The sequence below is a fragment of the Lygodium microphyllum genome, chromosome 1 (genome assembly GCF_053477565.2).
Source record: "Lygodium microphyllum isolate KBCC chromosome 1, Lygodium_microphyllum_v1.1.10, whole genome shotgun sequence".
Classification (NCBI taxonomy): domain Eukaryota; kingdom Viridiplantae; phylum Streptophyta; class Polypodiopsida; order Schizaeales; family Lygodiaceae; genus Lygodium; species Lygodium microphyllum.
The window spans coordinates 11,547,521-11,570,066 of NC_141135.1; the positions used below are offsets into that span (position 1 = coordinate 11,547,521).

Sequence of the window (22,546 nt, forward strand, 5' to 3'; positions counted from 1 at the left end):
CATGTTAGAGTGCAGCAAATGTTGAAACATATGACCGTATTGGAAGAAAATGAACTTGAAGAGAAGAGGGGGAGAGAAAAGAAACAATAGAATGTAGAAATCTGTAGTGAATGAATGCTGAGATGAAGAAGGTAGATATGTACATGGGCTGTTGAATGTATGTTTGTGAGGTGATCTTTTTATTCACTTGAAAATGACAAGTGAGAAATGACTAGGGTAGGCAAGCTTGTAAATAGGCCGAAAAAATAGGGAAAAACTGATCAGGTCAGCTAGTAAAATAATTGGCCTATTATTGGCGGACTGTTGCACAATACAATTGCAGCAATAAAATGATCACAAAAAATATTGTGCAGAAAATCTAACTGCCACATGGTATCCTACAGGGCTTGTCTAGCCTGTCTCATTGCCCAAAAATGCTTGAAATGACTTAGCGATTAAATAGAACTGTTTGACTCGTGAATAGGAAATGCGTAACTGTGCCGAAGAGTACCAGCTGTTCAAACAGCCGAACTGTCTAACATAGGTTTCCTTTAGGGAAGACCACCAAACCTAAATTTTCAGCTTGCTGTTTGCTGTAGAAAACATAGATTTTTTGTGTTTTATAGGTGCTTTCGACAAAGGTGGGAGTTAGGACATTGTCATTCTTGCAGGTGTAGCTGATTATTCTCTCCTCATTCTACAGCCAAACACAGCCGATTTAGTGTGTCTCTATAGGTTTAGAGACATGGAAATTTATTAGTTTTAAGGCTTCGATGACTTAGATGATGAGGAGTCTATTCAAACTCCCTGTGTGAGGCGGCATGCATAGAAATAGGGAACGGCCATTCTGGCTTGTAGGAACGGCCTAACGCGTTCCAGACCCTCAGAGGAGGTGAAACGGCTAGGGAACGTTCCCTTTCGTTTCCAAGGCCGTTCCCTACCGTTCCTTGCCGTTCCTTGCTGTTCCCCTGTCGGTCCCCCTGCCGTTCCCTGTTTGGAATGGCCATTCCAGGCTTGTTGATCAAAAATTTATGTTTTTTCTAGTTTTTTCTTTTTGCTTGTATCACACTCCTTCTACCACATGTTCACCCATCTCCATCGCCTAATGTGCACACACTAATCTCTCTTTCTCTCTCTCATTGAAGATTCAAAGTGTCGAGACAACCCACAAGCCAATCAGGAGTCCATGCAAAGTTCAAATTCGATGCATTATGAACTCTTGCAATTCACAATTAAATTTCAGCCTATTCTCAACTCCAAGGTAATCATCCATTTATATTGTCTAATTTCATGGGAAACTGGGATAATTGGGGCAATTCAGAGCAATTTGGAGCTATGGGGGTAATTGAGTCAATTTTGGGACATTTGGGTCAATTTGGAGCATTGAGGGGTATTGGGGCAATTAGAGGGACATTCTTTGGGGCAACTTGGGTCATGCAGGGCATATTTGGGGCACTTAAGACGTGTGCCGTTCCCCCCGTTTCCGTTCCCCCAACCTTGGATGTTCCCCTTGTTCCAAGGGGTCCTGTTCTCGTTTTTGTTCCCATTGCCCATTCCAAGTAACTATGGCTGTGTGATCGTTGAGAAGATCAGAGTGTTAGTAGTCATGTTTGTCATGCCTTGTCATCTCTTGCCTATGAGCCTCAGTCTGAGTCAGACGAGGACTTTAGGAGCTTTGACTTGTCTATCACTTGTTTTGATAGAGGAAATAGCTCATTGTAGAGCATACAATTTATTGTATTTCAATGCATTTTCTCCTCCAATTGGGATTTTATGTGCATTTCTCAGGGCAGTTTTTGCATTCTTCAACCTACCTCGCCTGTTGAACATTGTCCACCCTTTTCGGGATTTTTCTGAGCTTTGGCTATTTATAGCCATGTCCCACTTGGCAGCCAATTAGATTATCATCTTCCCTCCTTCCTTGGCAAATGCACACTCCGACTCCCTATCTCTGGTGTTGCTATCATTATCAACCTGATCTGGTGTTCTCATTGACGCTATGGGCTGTGTTCAAGGATTGATCAGTCCTTCTATATTCAACATTTGTTTCTTGTTTAGTGCAGGTTTCTTTTCCTCTTGTCTCTCTCTTTCTCTATATTCGAGTTCCTTCTTTCGTTGTGCACTCTCACATGGTATCAGAGCATGGTATTTGAGAGCGACAGAGAGTTCATGAGGCCATCCATATTTGCATGTGCTGAAAACACAAGCTCCTAGTAGCTAGCGACTGCATTTGGTGCTTAGGCGTCATCATTTGGAGCCTACTAGGTGGAGGTGATTGTTTGTTTTCTGGGCGACCACCTTCTACAGTCAAATGCAACCTTTCAGGAGCAAGTGACAATATTCACATCAGCGTTTTGGTGCTTTTGCATCCTTCGTGAGTAATCGACAATATTTTCTCCCTCAGTTGGACTTCTATATCAAGATCTCTATATCCTGTAGTTGATTCCTTCTCTCTCGGGGCAAACACAACTTTTTGTGGGTGTTTTGGAGATATATATGAAGATGTCTTATCACTAATTCTTTGTTGACTCAGAGGATGAGGTCTCTGTTCCTTCCTTTGAGAGACAGAGATATTTTCGTGCTAGTTCACGGGATGACCGGAGGTCACCTAGCCCGTTTGTACGAGATTCCTCTCCTTCTCGTTCTCTCCATGTTTCACAGAAGGCTTGTTCGGTTGGCATTCATATGCTTTCCATGGCACCCTTTATACAAGTGCTCGTACTCCCTTCTTTGACCAAAGAAGACTGGCTTGATGGTTCCAACTACTCGCTTTGGTCGTGTAAGGTGGAGTGTGTCCTTGATACCTTCGATCTTTGGGAGTTACCCACCCTATTCCTAGTCGAGTGGAGAATCGCACCCTTGGATCATTAATGGATTGTGCGGCCTTATGGGATCGGCTCAACTCAAGAGCTCGATCTTTCTTCTTTATGAGCTTTATAGGATTCTGTCCTAGTACATGTGTGTAGGTTGCGGAAAGTAGCGGAAGTGTGGACAAAGCTTGCATCTTTGTACCATCAGAAGACATTTGTCCATTAGATTACTCTCGAGAAGAAACTATGGATGCTCACTATTGATGATTCTTCTTCCATGAAGAATCATATCAATAGGTTGGAGGACATGAGGGATGAGCTTGCGTCCCTTTGCAAGGTGATCTCTTCAGAGGATATGGCCATGATTCTTTTGACTTAGCTACCATCTCCCTAGTTTGATGTCTTCTACACAAGCCATCTTACATTGAGGGCGCCCGAGAAGCTTCTATGGGAGGAGCTTGCCTTGCTTGTTTTGGAGCATGATATGCGCACCAAAGAGGTCGCTAGTGGATCCACCTCCACCAAAGCGTTCGTTGTAAGTTCGGGAGGGGGGATGCAGAAGAAAGGGAAGTCACAGGCTAAAAGATAGGAGAGTTCTTTAGGTTCTGACTTTGACTCGGAGAAGCCTAATTGGCCATACTCTAGGAAAGGGACACATCCAGAGGAGAAATGTTGGAAGAAGTATCCTCACCTTCGTCCAAGAGCAAAGGATGGCGCTACAATGTCCGAGCCTTCTACCTCTACTCTAGTGGCTACCCATGAGTCAGTGTTTCTTCATATTGTTGACTTGGAGGAGCCTTCTTCCATGGTTGCCTCATCTCTGAGAGGCCTTGGCTGGTTGATGGTACTTTGCCTTTATTTCCTGACCTCACGTCGAGCTCCCTTTCACTGGCTATTTATGTTCCGAACTTTGGGCTTTCCACTCCTCTCAGTTTATGGTCTTTCAAGGCTTGGTACCCAGGTTGTCTTCACCGAGCAGGCCATTTGTATTGAGGATTCTTCTACAGGGGCTGTTATCGTGACAGGTTGGCAGGAGAGCGGGCTTTACAGGCTTCATTCCCCTTCTCTTATGTAGGGTTCTCTGAGGTAGTTGTCTTTTGCTACACCCGTTCCCGCTTGTGCACCCTCTTTTCCACAAGTTTCTTCCCATCCCCCACTCTCTCCTTCAATGGCTCCCTTGTACCTTCCATCCCTTTCAAAGGGGGATGATCTCGGTGACGAATGTGGATTTTTTGGCCCCTATTGTTTTAGAGGGGGCTTCCTAGGATCGTGAGGAGCTTCTTCATCGGCAATCTTCATTGATGGTCTTCATCGATATTGACGTTTCTCTTGCCACCCCAAGATCCGTTTCTCCCTTGGTCTTTCACTTGGCAGTCAGTTAGATTATCATCTTCCGTGGTAGGTGCACACTTCGACTCCATCATCTTCCTCTGTCTTTGGTGTTGCTGTTATCATCAGCCTAATCTGGTGCCCTCACTGACACTGTGGGTTGTGTGCAGGGACTGATCAGTCTTGTATTCAGCATTTGTTCCTTGTTCAGTGTAGGTTTCTTTTCTTATTCTCTTGCAGACTTCTTTCGTTGCGCACTCTCACACAGAGGTTCTAGCTCCATTGTGTACAAGGTCTTCTATAATACCTTTCTTACATGGAGGACTTAAAGACTCTTCTATGGGAGAAGCTAGCCCCACTTGTCTTGGGGCATATTAAGCGTCTCAATCTACTCTCAGAGAGGTAGGAGCCAATGGATTGAGCTCCACGAAGGCTTTCATAGCAAGTATAGGAGGGGGGGAGAAGAAGGGGAATTCAAAGGCTAAGCACAAGAAGGAGAAATAGGAGAGTTTTTCATGCTGTGACACCAATTTAGAGAAGGGGACACATATCAAGGAGAAATGTTGGAAGAAGTATCCTTACCTTCTTCCGAGAGTAAAGTATGGAGCTAAATCCTCTTAGTCTTTCTCTACCTTTACACTAGTTGTTACGTATGAGTCTATGTTCCTTCATATCCATGTGTTGGAGGAGCCATCTTCAGTGGATGCCTCGTCTTTCGAGAGGCCTTGGCTTATTGACAGTGGTGCTTTGTGTCGTATGACTCCACGAGGAGATTTGCTACATGATCTTTGTTCATTTGAGGGTGTGGTCATTGTTGGTGACATGTTTTTGGTGCCTATTAGTGGTGTTGGCACTTTACCGTTATTACTAGCTCGTTTATCAAGCTCCATTTTTTGCATGTTCCATACTCCGGCTTTCCACTCCTCTCTGTATATGGCCTTACTAGACTTGGTACTTGGGTTGTCTTCACAAAGCAAGCTATTTACATTGAGGATTCTTCTTTGGGAGCTATTTTAGCGACAGGCTGGTAGGAGAGTGGGCTATATGGATTCCATTACCCTTCTCTTCAACAGGGTCCTCCAAGGCAATTTTCTATTATTGCACCTGTTGCTGCTTGTGCACCATCTCTCCCACCGGTTCCATCTCATCCTCCACCCTCTCCTCTGGTGGTTCTCTCGTACCTCCCATCCCTTTTAGAGGGACGATACTGGTGATGTAGCCATGGATTCCTTGGCTCCTCATGTTTTAGACAAGGGTTCCCAGGATTCTGACGAGCTTCTTTATTAGCGCTCTACATTGACGGACTTCATCAGCATTGGCATTCTTCTTGTCATCCTCGGATTCGCATCTTCTTTGGCTTTCAGCCACATCTAGGATCTAAGAGGGAGTGTTAGCAGTCATGTTTGTCATGCATAGTCATCCCTTGCTTGTGAGCCTCAACCTGAGTCAAACAGGGACATTAGCAGCTCTAACAATGTGTCATGTGTTTTGGCGGTAGAGGTAGCTCTTTCTAGGGCATTTCTTTTTTAGTTGGTTTAGGGGTGTTAACATTGTGTATGCAACCAATTCTAAGCCTTTGTAGTGGCAAGTAGTTAGTATGTGTGCGTTTGGGGCAGGGCAGCAGCATTTTGTGCATTATTTGGGCTGGTTTTTTAACTTGCTGACTGCATTTTTTAGGCCCCAGGCTGCTGGTTGGCCAGCTTTAAGGCCTTTTGCCCAACCCTCCACTTGGGGCAGATCATTCTCTTCTTCCTCTTGTAGGTGCACATTCAGACTTGGCCATTCTTCTTTGGCATTTGTGAGGACTGCTGGCTGCACACTGTTGGAAGCGATAGGGACGCAGCTCGAGCAGGAGTGAATGAGTGTGACGGCTTGAGAGTGTGAGCAGAGTGAAAGTACGAGACGGTAAGAGTGTACCAACAATGTGTTGGTACACAAAGAATGAAATGTATTTATACCTAGGGCACGTAAAGGGTGCGTTCACATGTACAATGTGTGTGTACTATACACGGAGGTTACCGGGCCTTTATATCCCAACAACCTTCCACTTAAAGGTCCGATATGAACCTCTAGCTAACCAACTCCCACTAGTCGAATGCAATGCTCATGCTGAGCTTTGCTTAGACTTTTAGTGAGAACATCTGCAGGGTTATCTTGTGTTTTAATCTTGGTCAGTGTGATTTGGCCATCTTCCAGAATCTGTCTGATGAAGTGATATCGCACATCTATATGCTTTGTGCATGAATGATACATGGCATTCTTAGCCAGATACACAACACTCTGGCTATCACATCCCAAAACTGCAGCACCCATAGACATGCCGAGATCATCTGCAAGTCTGCTCAACCATATAGCTTCCTTAGAAGCTTCAGTAGCTGATATGTACCCAGCTTCAGTGGTACTCAATGCAACAATGTTCTGCAACCTGGAACACCAAGAAACAGCCCCACCAACAACTGTAAAGACATACCCGCTGGTGGACCTACGAGTGTCCAAGTCACCTGCCATGTCTGCATCACAATAACCCTGCAAACTAAGTGCACCCTGCCCATAGCAAATACTTTTTCTTTGTGTACCCTTAAGGTATCGAAGAATACACTTGACAGCCTCCCAATGTGCTTTGCCAGGATTTGACATAAACTTGCTAACAACTCCCACTGCATGAGCAATGTCTGGACGAGTAGCAACCATAGCGCATATAAGAGAGCCACAAGCTGATGCATAAGGAACTCCCTTCATAGCATTTGCTTCCACGTCATCTCTCGGACTGTTGGCTTTGCTAAGCTTGAGATAAGGAGGTAAGGGTACCCCAAAAGGCTTAGCTTCAGCCATCTTAAATCTGTCCAGTACCTTTTCAATGTACTTTTCTTGAGATAAAAACGACAATTTCTGCATTCTATCTCTACGAATCCTCATGCCTAAAATATGCTCTGCATTCCCCAAATCTTTCATGGAGAAAGCTGATTTTAGCTGATTTTTAAGAGCATCCAAGCTAGTCTTTCTTTTCCCAGCTAGTAACATATCATCCACGTACAAAACAAGTATGATGGGGCTGCCATCTGTATCCTTTTTCATGTACAAGCAATGATCTACATGGCTGCGTGTAAACTCATGAGATAGCATAAAAGTATCAAACTTTTTGTACCACTGCCGTGGTGCTTGCTTCAGCCCATACAGGCTGCGTTTTAGCTTATACACCATCTGCTCTTTTCCAGGAACTACAAAACCCTCGGGAAACAGTAGATTTTCTCATCAATGTCTCCATGCAAGAAAGCTGTTTTTACATCCATTTGATAGAGCTCTAAATCCAAAACAGCGGTAAGAGCAAAAAGCACACGTAAAGTGGTCATCTTCACAACAGGTGAGAAGACCTCTTGGAAGTCAATCCCTTCCCTTTGTGCATAACCTTTGGCAACTAGCATTGCCTTGTACTTGGGTTTCCCATCAACTGTCTTGAATTTGTACACCCATTTGTTTGGAAGTGGCTTCCTTTCCTTTGGCAATGACACAAGATCCCAAGTATCATTTGTATATAGAGATTTAATCTCTTCCTGCATAGCTAGCTCCCACTTATTGCTGAACTCACATGACTTGGCCTCTTTGTATGTAAGAGGCTCACCCTCATCTGTAAGCATCACATAATGCAAGGAGGGGTTAAACCTATGTGGTTGCCTTCTTACGCGTGTAGACGTGCGTACCCAATGATCAACATTTTCAGGAATTGGATCTACATGTGGAGGTATATTATTTTCAGCATTCATTTGCTGCTGTAAACCATTTTCAGCATGCTGTTCATGCTGTACAACACCTTCATTTTCATTTCCAGCACCCGCATTTTCATAATCAGCAAGCCTATCTTGCTGTCCATGACTTCCTTGTGCTTCTATTTGCTGTCCATCATCATCTGGCTCAAAAATAACCAGCTGATCATCAGTTTCAGCCTATGGTACAGCACCATGAGGCTCATTTTCTGAAGTAATAGGTGGCTGCAAACTCTGAAACTTCACCTTTTTTAGATCTTCATTAGAGGCTAAAGTGGCTTTCAGCAATTTTGCCCCATTGAACACAACATTACGGCTACGAATAATTTTCTTGGATTGAGGTAACCACACTCTGTAGTCAAATTCACCCTCATCACCATAGCCCATGAAAATGCCTTTGGTGGATTTTGGTTTAAGTTTATTCCTCAGCTCATTCCTAATATGCACGAAAGCATCACAACCAAATATGCGTAAATGGTCATATGAGGCTGATTTGCCAGACCAAATCTCCTCAGGGATGCTATTATTTAAGGACCGGTTGGGAGAGCGACTGCAAATGTGAACCGTGGTTTTGAGTGTCTCTCCCCAAAATGCATGAGGGAGATTAGCAGTGGACAGTATGCACCGCACTCTTTCACATAAAGTCCTGTTATATCTTTCAGCTACCCCATTTGAAGAAGGGCTGTAAGGGGCTGTAAGCTCCCTCTTAATACCATGTAAGCCACGAAATGACTTGAATTTAGTCGATGTGAACTCACCCCCATTATCAGTTCTCAAGCATTTCAGCTTTCTACCTATCTGAGTAGTCACAAATGCATGGAAAGTTTTAAAAACAGCCAACACTTCACTTTTCTTTTTCAGCAAGTACACCCAAATCTTCTTGGAACAATCATCAATAAAGGAGACAAATTATGCAGCACCACCCAATGATTTCACGGGCATACTACATACATCAGAATGCACTAAGTCCAAGACATTGGACTTACGAGAGACACTAGAGTAAAAGGAAATTTTTATTTGCTTTCCAAACTGACACTCATTACAAAAATCAAGTTTAGAGCCTTTTCCATCAACCCTCTTCAGCGAGGTAAGGACATCAAGTCCTTTTTGGCTCATATGGCCTAATATCTTATGCCATAACTCCAAGTGGCTGCAAATTTCAGCAACTGCGAGAAACTTGCCATTCAAGGCTTTACAGTGCAAACAATACAATGTGCCCTTCTTGGTTCCTTTTGCAATCAGCATGGAATCCTTTTTCACTTTCTACAAACCACCACCAAACAGTGTGGTGTAGCCATGCAAGTCAAGCTGACCAACAGATAGTAAACTCTTTTTAATGCCAGGCACATATCTGAAATCCTTCAACACAAGCTCTTGACCATTGTCTAAAGACAAGTGTACGGCGCCAATCCCATCAATGCTGCAAGCATGGTTATTTTCAAGGTATACCTTTCCATAACTGCCTGCATGGAACATAGCAAAACACTCCAAGCAAGGAGTTACATGGAAAGAGGCACCAAAGTCTACAATCCAAGTCTGAGTGACACCATCATCAACTAACAAGAGTGCATCAATCACATCAGCCTTGGTAATCTGCATATCCTGCATGTGACATACAAGGGCATCATAATCAACTGCACATAATACATCAACCTCTGTATCTGAAAGCTCTTCTATGACCACGCTAGAGGCCACATTGGCCTTCTCTTTGCCTTTGGTTGTCTCCGATGCATCTGTCTTTTTTTCCTTCCTTTTATCTCCTGCATTCTTTTTTTTCTCTTGTTCCTTCTTATAATACATGCAATCAGGTTTCTTGTGGCTCTTCCGACCACAGTGATAGCAAGTTATGTCACTCTTATCCTTTCCTTTGCTCTTTCTCCTGTTTCTCTGCCTTGCATTTGCATTTTTCTTTTCAGTCTTGCCTCTTACATTATAAGCTGAGTTGCTGCCTTCTCCACTAGACATACATCTAATTTCTTCATTCAAGATAGAACCCCTCACCCTATCATATGAGAGATTGGGGTTATTGCTGAGTGAAACCACCAAGGTTTCCCATGAGTCCGGCAGTGTTATGATAAAAAAGATTGCCCTCAACTTATCATCAAAGTCCAAGTTTGCATCTTTGAGCTGATTTAGAATCCGTGTAAATGCACTCAAGTGCTCAGCTGCAGGCTTTGACTCATCCAGTCGCATATTCACCAACTTGTGCATTAAATGCACATGATTAACATGTGTGGTGATCTCATAAGTAGTTTTCAGCTTCTCCCATATTACATAACTTGTGTCTAAACCCTTAATGTCTGTCAAAATGTCATCAGTGACACCTATCTTTATGTAAGCCAAAACCTTTTTATTCACTTTGGCCCAATCTACATCAGACATTAGTGCGGGTTTATCTTCCTGCAAAGCATCCTCACAATCCTTTAGGCACAAAATACCCTGCATACGGTCTTTCCAAAGGTCAAAGTCATGACCATCAAACCGTTTGATCTCCATCAAACTCTTGATGTTTGAACTGGAAGAAGTTGCAGCCATTTTATCACGAACACAATAGTAAATGTACTAATCTGCAAAAGCACAAGCTGAACCAACAAAATGCACTGTTGTTCTTTCTCAATCAGAAGTAAATCTTTGCTGTTTGTACATTAACTAGCCAACAAACGGGTAAAAATGTAGAAATTTACCAAATTTTGCACAAATCCCCAAAATTTCAAGTCCAAAATTGCATAAATGTCAGCCAATCTGACCAGCTGAGCAAAACTTTGCCAATACATGAAAAGCCCCAAAATTTTGGGATCCAATGTTAGGAAAATTTGCCCAGAAGAGCAAAAATCCAACAAATTTGGCAAAATCCCCAAATTAATTGAGGTCACCTCTCGCAATGCCAGCAATTTCTGCACGAATGTCACTGTTAGGCCTAGATGAGATCAAATTTGGGAAAAGCCTCAAATTTTCAGGCCAGATTTGCATAGATTTTGAAATTGTGCTTCCACGCGTGAACACCGTTAGAGTAAGAGAATAAAAGGGGTTTAAAAAAACGAATTTCTGATTTAAAAAAAAACGACAGGAGGGGGTCTGTTGATCTGCGGTCCCGTCACGTCAGGACTGACGCAACACCTATCGCTGGGTCGTTTGCCTGCCTGGTCATTGCTCGCCTGTGGTCGCTTGCTCGTCGCCAGCCCACGACTAACACTCGTCTCCTCGTTCACGTCTGTTGGTCGTGACCGACAGGTACCTGGTCGCCTACCGCCCGACTACCCTGCACACGATTGCCTGTCGATTCCAAGCCATTGACCTGCCACTGCCCGTTGGCCACTGCTGCTTGGTTTCTCTGGCGCCTAGTCAGCTGGACCCCTCTGGCCTTCTGCCTTGAGTTGCCTCCACAACCTGTGAGTTGCGCCTTGGTCTCGGGAAGCATGCAGCACCTTGTGCTTTGATACCAGTTGTTGTTGGAAGTGATAGGGACGCAGCTCGAGTAGGAGTGAACGAGTGAGTGTGACGGCTTGAGCGTGTGAGCAGAGTGAAAGTACGAGACGATAAGAGTGTACCAACAATGTGTTGGTACACAAAAAATAAAATGTATTTATGGGGCACGTAGGGTGCGTTCACATGTACAATGTGCGTGTACTATACACGAAGGTTACCGGGCCTTTATATCCCAACACACATTCCATCTCTATCTTCCATCACCGTCTCTTGTTGAGATTTGCAATCACATCCATGCTGCCTCTTTGTAAGAGCAGATGGGCTAAGGACATACAGGCTGCAGGAATCCCATAGGCATAGAGGGAAAGACTGTCATCTACCCAACTCTATTTAACATTGTACTTGCTTGTCATTTTTATATGAGATGAATGTAATGTCATTGTTAGTTTGTTCCTCAGTATAGTGTACTTGCTGCTTGTTCTTTGTTCCTGAGTCAAGTGTCTTGGTCTTTGTCATGCTAGTGTCTACATGAATCTAGTCTATGTCTATGAGCCACCATAGCTGCCATGCTCTAGATCCCGTGTTTTCACATGGTATCAAAGCGCAACTGAGCATGGCTTAGCATGTCTCAAGTCCTCTCTTTGCTCTCTCAGCTCTCCTCCATCATTGCTTGACTCAAGGCTAACTAATGACCTCATTTCTCAACTCTATCTTCATCAACCTTCCATGGCAGCCATAGCCACACAATACCTACCTTTGATGGAGCTCTCAAATCTCTTGATATAGGCCTTAACTTCACACGCTTTCTTCTAAGGGATAGCTCTACATATTAGAGGGCTTCATCTCAACACCTCAAGCTCTACATATTAGAGGGCTTCATCTCAACACCTCAATCCCTAACATTGGTGACTTATATAGCTTCAACATTTTGTAATTTGTCAGTCGTTGTTCAGATCTATATGTGTTTCTGTCATATAGCTGGCAGCTCTTGTGTGCAGCGCAATCTTGACGACTTGCATAGGGCATTTGGAGCCCATGGAGTAAGCTTACTCCTCACAAAGAATCTCCCTGTAATACTTCGTGTACGCGTTGCAATAGCTGAAAATGCAGTCGGGCTTGCTAAACCCTAAAAGACTCTATAGCCATTCTCAACTCCAAGCTTGTTCTTTACTTCATTTTCTCTCTCCTGATACTTAAATCAGTTGACTGCTACTCTGATGTGACTGAATACTGAAGTTCCAGCACATACTCTCACATCAAATCATTGAGGAGGGGAGTTCTTGGCAGATTTGGAAGCATTTCAAGAAGATTCAAGCATAGTGTCTCTTGACACTTATCCAGTGACTCTTGTCACTTCTGTTAGCTTTGGCTTACATTAGATCTAAGATTTTTTGGGCTACTCTAGCATCAAATCAAGGAGGGGAATACAACATTGAAGATCCTTGAAGTTCTTGAAGGCCTATTGAAGATTTTCCAACCATTTGGCTCATTGATACTAGTTACTTAGTGCTTTTTGGGCACTTGTGCTTGTTAGCACACTCAAAATAATTTCTTTTGTTGCTGAAATTTGAGAATTTTGGAGCTGTTTTGCTGCTGTTCCTGTAACTTTAACATGGGCAAGGACTCTCTGACAGTTTGCTTTAAGGGGGTTGGGTTTCTGGCAGACTTGCATCAAGCTTATCCTAATGAAGAAGAGCCTTTGGGCCATCACAAGTGGTAAAGAAAAGAAGCCTCGTGAGGCGGATCTTGCAGTCACTTGGAAAAAGTTTGATGATAAGGCTAATACCATTATCAAACTGGAGCTAGACAACAGCTACATCCACCATGTGGATAATTGTGTGACCTCACATGATACATGGAAGAGACCGGACACCTTGTTTGGTGCACAATCTAAGTCATCAAAGTATGGTCTTTTGATTGAATTTTTCAGGCTTGACATGAAGTCCAGCCCACCACTTGCCACACATCTAAATTACATGGAAGGACTTTTAACCCAACTTGCAAGAATCTGAAGAAGCAAGAAAGTACACACAGAGTGAGGGAAGCAAGGGTGAGCTAAAGTTACGTGACGGGAAAAAAAAGTACATCATCAAAAAGATACACCTCAATCATAAGCACACAACCCTAGATTAGGGATTTGTGCATAATAGGCACTAGTGCTAAGCACTGTGCTTGCTAAGCATAAAAAGCCTAGAACTAGCCTAATAATATTGCCCCTAGCCTCCTGATGAGGTCACATGGGCTATTATTAGCCTGGGGGAAAAAACCTCCCTTAGGGGGAGTAAAAAGTGCCCCGAGCCACCTACAACCACCAATACTCCTATAGGGATACACATATATAGTGGAGAGTGCACTAACAAACCCCCCTGGAGTGATGTGTGGTGTATGTACACATGTTACAGGGTATGTAGCTTAATCACCAGGTAATGGGATTAAGTTTAAGAGCTGTCGAAAAGCCTCAAACTTATCACGTGGTAGTGCCTTGGTGAAAATATCAGCTACATTATCGTGTGTAGACACGTGAGACAAGCATATCTCTCCTGCTGCGAGTCTCTCTCTGACATAATGGTAATGTACCTCTATGTGCTTCGTGCGAGCATGAAACACAGGGTTCTTGGCTACAGCCAAAGCACTCATACTGTCAGTGAGAATGGATGTAGAAGCATGCTGCTCCAATCCAAGATCTGCATAAAGCCTCCTGAGCCAAACACACTCAACTGTGGCTGTGAAAGCAGCCCTGTACTCTGCCTCACAACTGCTAGTGGCCACCGTAGGTTGCTTCTTATTGAGCCATGAAATGCATGCATCACCCAAAAAGAAACAATAACCGGTAGTGGACACCCTTGTGTCATAATCTCCTGCCCAGTCTGAATCACTGTAGCCCTGCAAGCATGAAGCATCCCCCCTGGGGTAAAACAATCCAAGATGCATAGTACCCTGGAGATATCTAAATATTCTCTTCACAGCCTGCCAATGTTTTGTGCCTGGACAGTGCATAAATCTGCTCAATACGGATACCCCATACTGTATGTCTGGCCGAGTGTTGCATAAATACAGTAATGATCCAACAACCTGCTTATATACAGTGGCATCAAAAAGTTCTCCTGCATCCTCAAGACTCAACTTTACACCTGATTCCACGGGAGTGGCAACCGGTTTGCAATCTTGAAAGGAAAACTTCTGTAGCAATTTCTGAATATACATAGATTGCTGCAAATATATGCCCCCTGATGTCTGCATAAACTGTATACCCAAATAGTAATACAACGGACCAAGATCTGACATTTCAAAGCGGTGCTGTAATTCAGCTTTAAAAGCTGCAATATGCACTTTCTGTGGCCCCGTGAGCAGCATGTCATCAACATATAGAACTAAAATCAGAAACATATCCTCTGCACTCTTGACATATAGAGTGCTCTCAGCTGAACTCTTCAGAAAGCCTTGGGAAGCCAAGTAAGAATCAATCTTCTCATACCATGCTCTAGGGGACTGTTTCAACCCATATAGAGCCTTCTGCAATCTGCAAACTTTGGCTTCCTGCCCCCTAACTCTAAAGGCAGTGGGCTGCTGTACATAAACTTCCTCATGGATATCACCATTCAGGAAAGCTGTAGTAATGTCCAACTGATGGATAGTCCATCCAAACTGACCAGCCAAGGCAATCATGCATCTGACTGTGGTCATGCGAGACGTGGGTGCAAATGTCTCATCATAATCTATGCCCTTCTCCTGAGCATACCCTTTTGCAACCAAACGGGCTTTGTAGCGTGACACTGTGCCATCTGCATTCCGTTTGATTTTATACACCCACTTAACCCCTATGGCCTTCTTACCTAGAGGCAAGTCTGTCAGATACCATGTCTCATTCTTCATGATGCTATCATATTCTGATTGCATGGCCTGCATCCAATTTGGGTCTTCTGCTGCCTCCTCAAAAGAGACAGGCTCATCCACCTGAGTGGGTTCATCCTCACTGTATGTGCCCTCACATGCATGATAATCAATACTCATCCCATGAGCACGGCGGGATCTTGTCCTGGTAGGCAAAGGAACATCAATGTGGCTGTCCCGCAATGTATCTAGCAACCACCTAGGCACCCGTCTGGACACTTCAGGGACTGCCATGTGCTCGGATGATGGCTGTGGCAAATCAGCCTGTGACTGTACTAAATCATGAGCTGCACCAGTAGGATCAATAACATTTGTTGCTGGCTGTATACCAGCTGTACCGAGCTGATTTTGGGGCTGAATTGCATCTGCTATAGGCCCCACAATGTCAACAACCCGTGGTAAATTTGTGGCTGCACTTCTTCCCTCCTGGGGCAGGAGCAATTCGAAGACATCATGACTGTAAATTTCTGGTTGCCTACGGAGCGTAGACCAATCAAAATTCTGCTCCTCTGCAAATGTAACATCTCTGCTGGTTAGAATCTTCTGTGTACCAGGATGGTACAGCCGATAGCCCTTGCTTTCACTGCTATAACCAACAAAAATGCATCTTACAGCCTTGTCATCCAACTTACCCCTCTGATGCTGTGGCACTAAGGCATAACTCAAGCATCCAAAAACCTTGAAGCCTTTGACAGAAGGCTTCCTGCCGGTCCACATCTCAAATGGAGTCCTCTCATACTTCTGCAAAGCTTTCTTTGGGCACCTATTCAGCACATAATTGCTGCACTGCAGTGCTTTCATCCAAAATTTGTTAGGGAGGCCCTTCCCCTTAAGCATGCATCTGGCCATTTCCATCACAGTACGGTTGAACCTTTCAGCTTTACCATTCTGCTGGGGTGTGTATGGCACAGTGCACTGATGGGCAATACCCTTGCTTGCCAAGAAAGCATGAAAAGTATGAGACATGTATTCCCCCCCTCGATCGGTACGAAGGGTGGCAACCTTTTCCTGTGTCTGATTCTCCTGCAACAAAATAAAGTCTTTGAACCGTGCTTCCACCTCCGATTTATGCCTCAGTCCATAAACCCAAGAGTAGCATGTAAAATCATCAATGAATGTAACGAAGTATGCACAGCCACCTATGGACTTGGTCCTCATAGGACCGCAAACATCTGAATGAACGAGCTGCAATTTCCTGGCAGCCCCATATGTGGACAACTTAGGCACTGGGGTCCTGTGCATTTTGCCCAATATGCATCCCTTGCACACATGACGAGAGGGTAACTGTATGGGTGGCATGTCCTCCACCATAGAATGTGCCTGCAATCTCTGTAAACCCCTGAAGTGTAGATGGCCCATCCTGGCATGCCACAGCTCAGCAATGGCCAACTGATCACTAGTAATCACAGCGCAAGCATCATGTACTCCAGCCCTGTAGTGATCCAATCTATACAACCCACGACATAAAGTACCTGTTGCAACAATGCAACCCTCATCAGAAAGGTCATGCACTGTGCATTTCCTTCCAGAAAATGTCACCTCAAGTCCTCCCATGGCAATAGCAGGGACGGAAAGGAGATTCTTCTGGATTCCTGGAACATAAAGTACATTTGTGAGTGTAAAAGATCCACCTTGTGTGGCTGTAAGTACAATCTTGCCAACTCCTTGTATAGCATAAGCGGAGTTATTGGCACATGTAACTGTACCTCTCTCGGAGGTAGCATCAAAAACTGAAAATAAATTCCTCTGTGAGGTAATGTGCTTACTAGCACCTGAGTCAAAATACCAATCCTCCTGAGAGGTCACAGAGAGGCATGATTCATCTGTAGTGTGCATAGAAGGGTTGTACGAGCATGATACTGTATAAGCCCACTCATCATCAAAGTCCTCGTCTCCATGCGAGACAATGGACAGATTGGCTGTCTCCTTCTTCTCTGCACTAGATGCATCTGCCTGTGCTACATTTGCTTCCTTCTTTGTGCCCTTTTCCTTCTCTTTTGCAATTCTTTTCCGGCATTCACCAATATAGTGACCCGGTTTCCTGCAATAATGACATTTCCCCTTTTTCTTGGGCTGATTTTCATCTTTTTCCCCACTGACAGTTGGCTGGTTGGCTGCTGTTTTTGGTTTATATGCAGCCCCAGACACAGCTTTACCCTTGCCCTTTTGACTTGCCATGAAGGCCTGATCACCCTGCTGAAGTATGCTCCTGTTTTCTCTTGACTGTTCCTCCTGCAATAGTATCTGCACTAGGTTGTCAAAGCGAAAGGAATCAGGATTCCCTTGCATGATTAACCTCAATGTAGAAGCAAGAGCCTGATAAAACTCAGGAATACCATTCAGCATTACAGTGACCATAGACCCATCTGTCATGTCTTCCCCTAAGGAAATAAACTGCTCACGCAAGTCCTTAAGCTTGGTAATGAAGCTATCCATAGTCTCTCCTTCATGCATCACTAAATGATCAAGCTGCCTTTTAAGATAGGCTACCCTGGCTTCATTGCGTACCTGATAAAGGTTAGCCAGGGTGTCCCATGCCTCCTTAGCGGACTTACAAGACCGTATGTGAGGTATAAGCGCAACTTTGACCGACAATGCTATCATAGCATGTGCTTTAGCATCCCTCTCATCCCACTTCTGCTGTGCATCTGTGGTGGGAGCTGGGGGTGGAGCTGGAATACCTCTTCTGCCAGTGGTACTAGTGGAGTCCTCATCCATGTCTGAGGTCACACGAGAGCCAGGACGAGGTTCTGAACCCTCCACAATCTTGCTAAACCCGTGTGCCACTAGTATGTGGTTCATCATATATGACCACAGTGGGTAGTTGGAGCTCCCATCAAGCTTGTTCTCAACAGAGAGCAAATCCAACACACCATCCTTGCCCATTGCGTAGGGTGTATTGCACAAGAATCACCTGAAAGAAAAATAAAAGGAAAATCCCAAAACAAAATATCTCTTCCGAGATTTAGACACAATCACTTGCTTTACTCTGTCCCACTGCATAAGGGCAATGTCAATGCATACAAATCTGTCCCAAAACTGTAATCCCTTCTCAGTGTTCAAATTGAGAGCATAGCATCCACACACACTGTCACACAGTGTTCCTGTTCTGCTGCACCACAATAAAGCATAAAATCCCCCAATTTCTCACTCAATTCCTGAGTGGATAGGCACAATCTTGTTGTACCAAGTGTAAACAAGGCATACACACAAGAAATGTCGAAAAGCCCCTTGATTGGAAGGGTAAATCTGATCACAATTGTTGCGTACACGCTGCCCAATGCATAAAATCAGCTACAGCAACACCCTGGTGGCAAAAGCCCCAATTTTTCACACTTGTATCGGTCCTCGGGAGAACCCACAAGTCACGGGAGAGCTGGTAACAGCAAATACAGTCGTTTTCACAAACCCACAGGTTGCTAATCACTGCTGCGCTGCAAATACAAGCTGGAACAGATCAAAATTGAACTGTTTATTGCTTCTGGAAGCTGTTTTCAGCAGTGCGCTCAATCGGAAGTGATACTGGGTTGATTTAATGACTGAATCAAGTGTCGACACAGCATGTACAGGTCTGTACAGCCCTGTTAATGAGGCGCGATGTGGCGAAACAGCTCCTGGAGCTATTTTCCCTGTCGATTTGACCTGAACATGCTGAGAATGACCTCGAAACTGTTCTAAAACTGTGCGCGCCTGAGCTTATCAGCTTGTAGGCTGTCTTGAGCATGTGTATGAGGCTGTAGAAGCTTTCAAAGACCCTCGACAGGGGGCGACTGCAGGTCTAGAACTGAGCGCGACCACACGTGTGAGAGTCTGGTGCTGATTCCCGCGACCAAATCGAAGGTACAACCTCCCATATGCTGAAAAGAGTGGCGGCGGCCTGTTTTGCAGCAGTTCCTGTCAATTCCAGAATGTCTTGAGTCGATATGAAGCTCACGAGCTGAGGGTACGCGATGGGATGCTCACGGGAGTGATGGGATGGCTCTGATACCAAATGAAGAAGCAAGAAAGTACACACAGAGTGAGGGAAGCAAGGGTGAGCTAAAGTTACGTGACGGGAAAAAAAAGTACATCATCAAAAAGATACACCTCAATCATAAGCACACAACCCTAGATTAGGGATTTGTGCATAATAGGCACTAGTGCTAAGCACTGTGCTTGCTAAGCATAAAAAGCCTAGAACTAGCCTAATAATACTGCCCCTAGCCTCCTGATGAGGTCACATGGGCTATTATTAGCCTGGGGGAAAAAACCTCCCTTAGGGGGAGTAAAAAGTGCCCCGAGCCACCTACAACCACCAATACTCCTATAGGGATACACATATATAGTGGAGAGTGCACTAACAGAATCAACATTAAAATGGAAGATGTTTGTATTGGTGTTCTGCTTAAAAGTTTGCCTCTTGAATATAATAATGTATCAACAACCTTAATCAATATGTCAGACCCTAAGCTTGTTGATATCCAGGTATCACTGTTAGAGGAGGTTTCAGCAAGGAAGAACCAAGCACCTCTAGAGATGAACAAGTGTTATTTGTTAGCAACAGGTACAAAGGCAAAGAAGGACCGGATTTTTTGTGATTTTTGCTAAAGGACCGGACACATTGAGAAGTTCTACCGCGCTAAAAAGGGGTCCCAAAAGGCCTATCTTGTTGCAGTTAAAGAAGAAAAAGACCATGGAGCAAAGGAAGAAGAAGAAGACCACCAGGAGAAGGACAAGCCTCATCAATCCTTTTATGCCTACTCTGATAGATTGTTTTAGCAACCTCTGTACACTTTGTGAGGCCCTTGTTACAGCCTTTGGATGTCCAATATGTTTGTGGTACCCACACTCAGCTTTCTCTGCGACAACCTTTGGTGTTTTGCCATGTGATCATTTTCCAGCCTGATTTGGTGCCCTCATGGATGCTTTGGGTTTTTTGTCCAAGGATTGATTTGTCCGTCATTGTATTCAGCATTAATTTCAGATTCAGTGCAGATTTCTCCTCTTTTCTTGCTGTCCTCTCTCTTCTCCTTTTCTCTCCATGGTTATGTTCCTCTTCCATTGCACACACTCACAATTTGTAAACCACCTTATACGCTTAGTGACTCCTTATACGCTTAGTGAAATCAACTTTCAAGGCTCTATGTGACCTTGTGTCGATAATAGGGCACTAAATAAGATAAATAGTAGAAGAATAAATGTCATATGCCTAAGATTGATATTGTTTTGGATCAATTGCAAAGGGCACAGTTTGTTTGGAAGCTGAAAGTTTCAGTGGAGGATTTCTCAATCAGAGTACTACTTTTGGGCTTGATCCAAGAGATACATGGATATACTATTTGTGGGGTGGGAAGTGGACGTTGAGCCCTTCATACCTCTAGTTTTGTCACTTGTGCACTGAGTAGTTTCAACTTTATTCTGCCAGTACTTCATTTTCTAAATTGATTCACTGTGCATATGGATTAACCATTTTGGTTATTCTCATCCTCAAGTGTATCCTTGTTCAACTATTACTGTATTTCTCTCTAGCCCATTTCTCACTTGCCATGCAGGAAGGACCTGTAATGTTCAATTAGTAGATCATCTACAGTTGTACATTTGTATTTCAAAATTATGTCTTGTTCATAACTTCTATTTTCGAGAATGAGGCAGTTTTTTTAACTCTGCATGCTGCTGACTTCTTATTCAGGACTGCTGAAGAGTTTGCAGCTGGTCACATTGAAGGTGCAATCAATGTTCCATACATGTATAAAGTTGGATCAGGTAAATTGCCAATGGTTTGAAGCTTTGAAACTGGATAGATTATGCTTTTGTGATATCTTTTGGTGATGACTTTTACTAGCAAGTTTGGTTGCTTGGTGAACTTACACCTTTCAACTAACAGTGGAGAATTATTGTGGATAAATGAACATGGAAAAAGCGCAGGAGTCTTAATTCTTATATAATCTTCTTTTTCAGGTATGACAAAAAACCTCAATTTCATTGAAGATGTCAAAAAACGGTTTGGTAAGGACGATGAAGTTGTTGTGGTGAGTATGCCATATTGCCTACCTAACTAAAGGCTAAATCATCTAGCTGTCTTTGTTTGCATATCAGTCAACCATTAGGTTTATTCTTATGACATGCTGGTGACAGGGTTGTCAAATGGGAAAGCGGTCACAAATGGCAGCTGCAGAGTTGGTTACTGCGGTAGTCGTCTCACTCATATGTTGGCATTATATTTTCATTTTCAGTCAAAACTATTCTCTTATGAACAGAACTTAAAGTAATGGTTTAACTTAAAAAGTAAATCCATGGATTGCTATTGATGCAAGGACATCGTCTCTATTATTTATGATGATGTTTTTGGATACTTCTGCTTCCTTCACCAGGGCTTCACAGGAGTAACTGACATGGTAGGTGGTTATGCTGCATGGGTGCAAAGTGGAAAACCAACGAAAGCTCGTGTATGAATAACACAACATTGTGGGATTACCATCCCCAGCCAGAAGGTGCACGCTGATGTGGCATTGACCTTCATTGTACAGAAAAGAGATGGTAGTAGAGGTGCTCTTTATTCTACGGCACCTAATTAGAAAACAGAAGCATCTGATGTGTTAGAATACTTCCAAGTCTATGTCATCATTTAAAAGAGGTATGAGATCATGAAGATAATGTTCATAAGAAAGCTTATTTGAGGAAATTGCTGTACGTCAGTTTAACACAGTGCAGCACCTCAGAATGATATTGAAGCTATCATGTATTCAAGGGGAATTCATGATAATCTCCAACTACTCTCTTGTGGAGCACAAGTAATTTTGGAAGAAAAGCATTATTATGATTTTACATTTGTTAAGCTGTTGGATTCCTGATGTATGCAAACCTTGAAAAGCTAGTCAATGTTTATATTGAATAGAAGTAGCAAACCTGAACTGAATCAAAAGCTGGAGAAATTCTTGTCAGTACATTTGTGTGTTGACTATGCTGATTGCACTCTCTGATTACATTGAAACTTTGTGAGCACAAAGAGCAGTGTATGTACTGCAGCAAGTACTCTAGGACTACAGGTAAAATCTGTGTGTGTGCGTGTGTGTGTTGGATAGTGTTTTTGTCTCCCTATGGATGTGACATTGAAATGCAATTCAAGCTTTTGTGAAGGTTTGTACTGTGAATTCACAGTAGTTCTTTTCCCACCAATTAAATTATATGGGACATTGGCTATGTATTAAGCAAAGTTCTTCACCTGGAGTCACACTTCTGTTTATATAGAACGAGCCCATTGATAATGTACTTGTAGAAGAGGTAGAGGTGACTGATGGCATACTAGTATTAAAGCTGCGTGAGTATCTGCCCATGTTGGGGTTGTAAATTAAGAAGTGCATGCAAGTTGAG

The 22,546-nt window shown here is 43.6% G+C and overlaps 1 protein-coding gene across 1 annotated transcript in view; it reads left to right on the top strand.

Moving 5' to 3' along the window:
* The window catches only part of LOC148040844 (thiosulfate sulfurtransferase 16, chloroplastic-like), a 30,941-nt gene extending 8,937 nt beyond the window's left edge, over positions 1–22,004 (top strand). Inside the window, exons 3-6 of the mRNA XM_087669765.1 lie at positions 20,865–20,938; positions 21,134–21,204; positions 21,311–21,364; positions 21,547–22,004. Of these exons, the coding sequence (XP_087525891.1) occupies positions 20,865–20,938; positions 21,134–21,204; positions 21,311–21,364; positions 21,547–21,627 (280 nt within the window). The 3' untranslated portion in view covers positions 21,628–22,004. The remainder of the gene's footprint in view (positions 1–20,864; positions 20,939–21,133; positions 21,205–21,310; positions 21,365–21,546) is intronic.
* Positions 22,005–22,546: the final 542 nt, after the last annotated feature.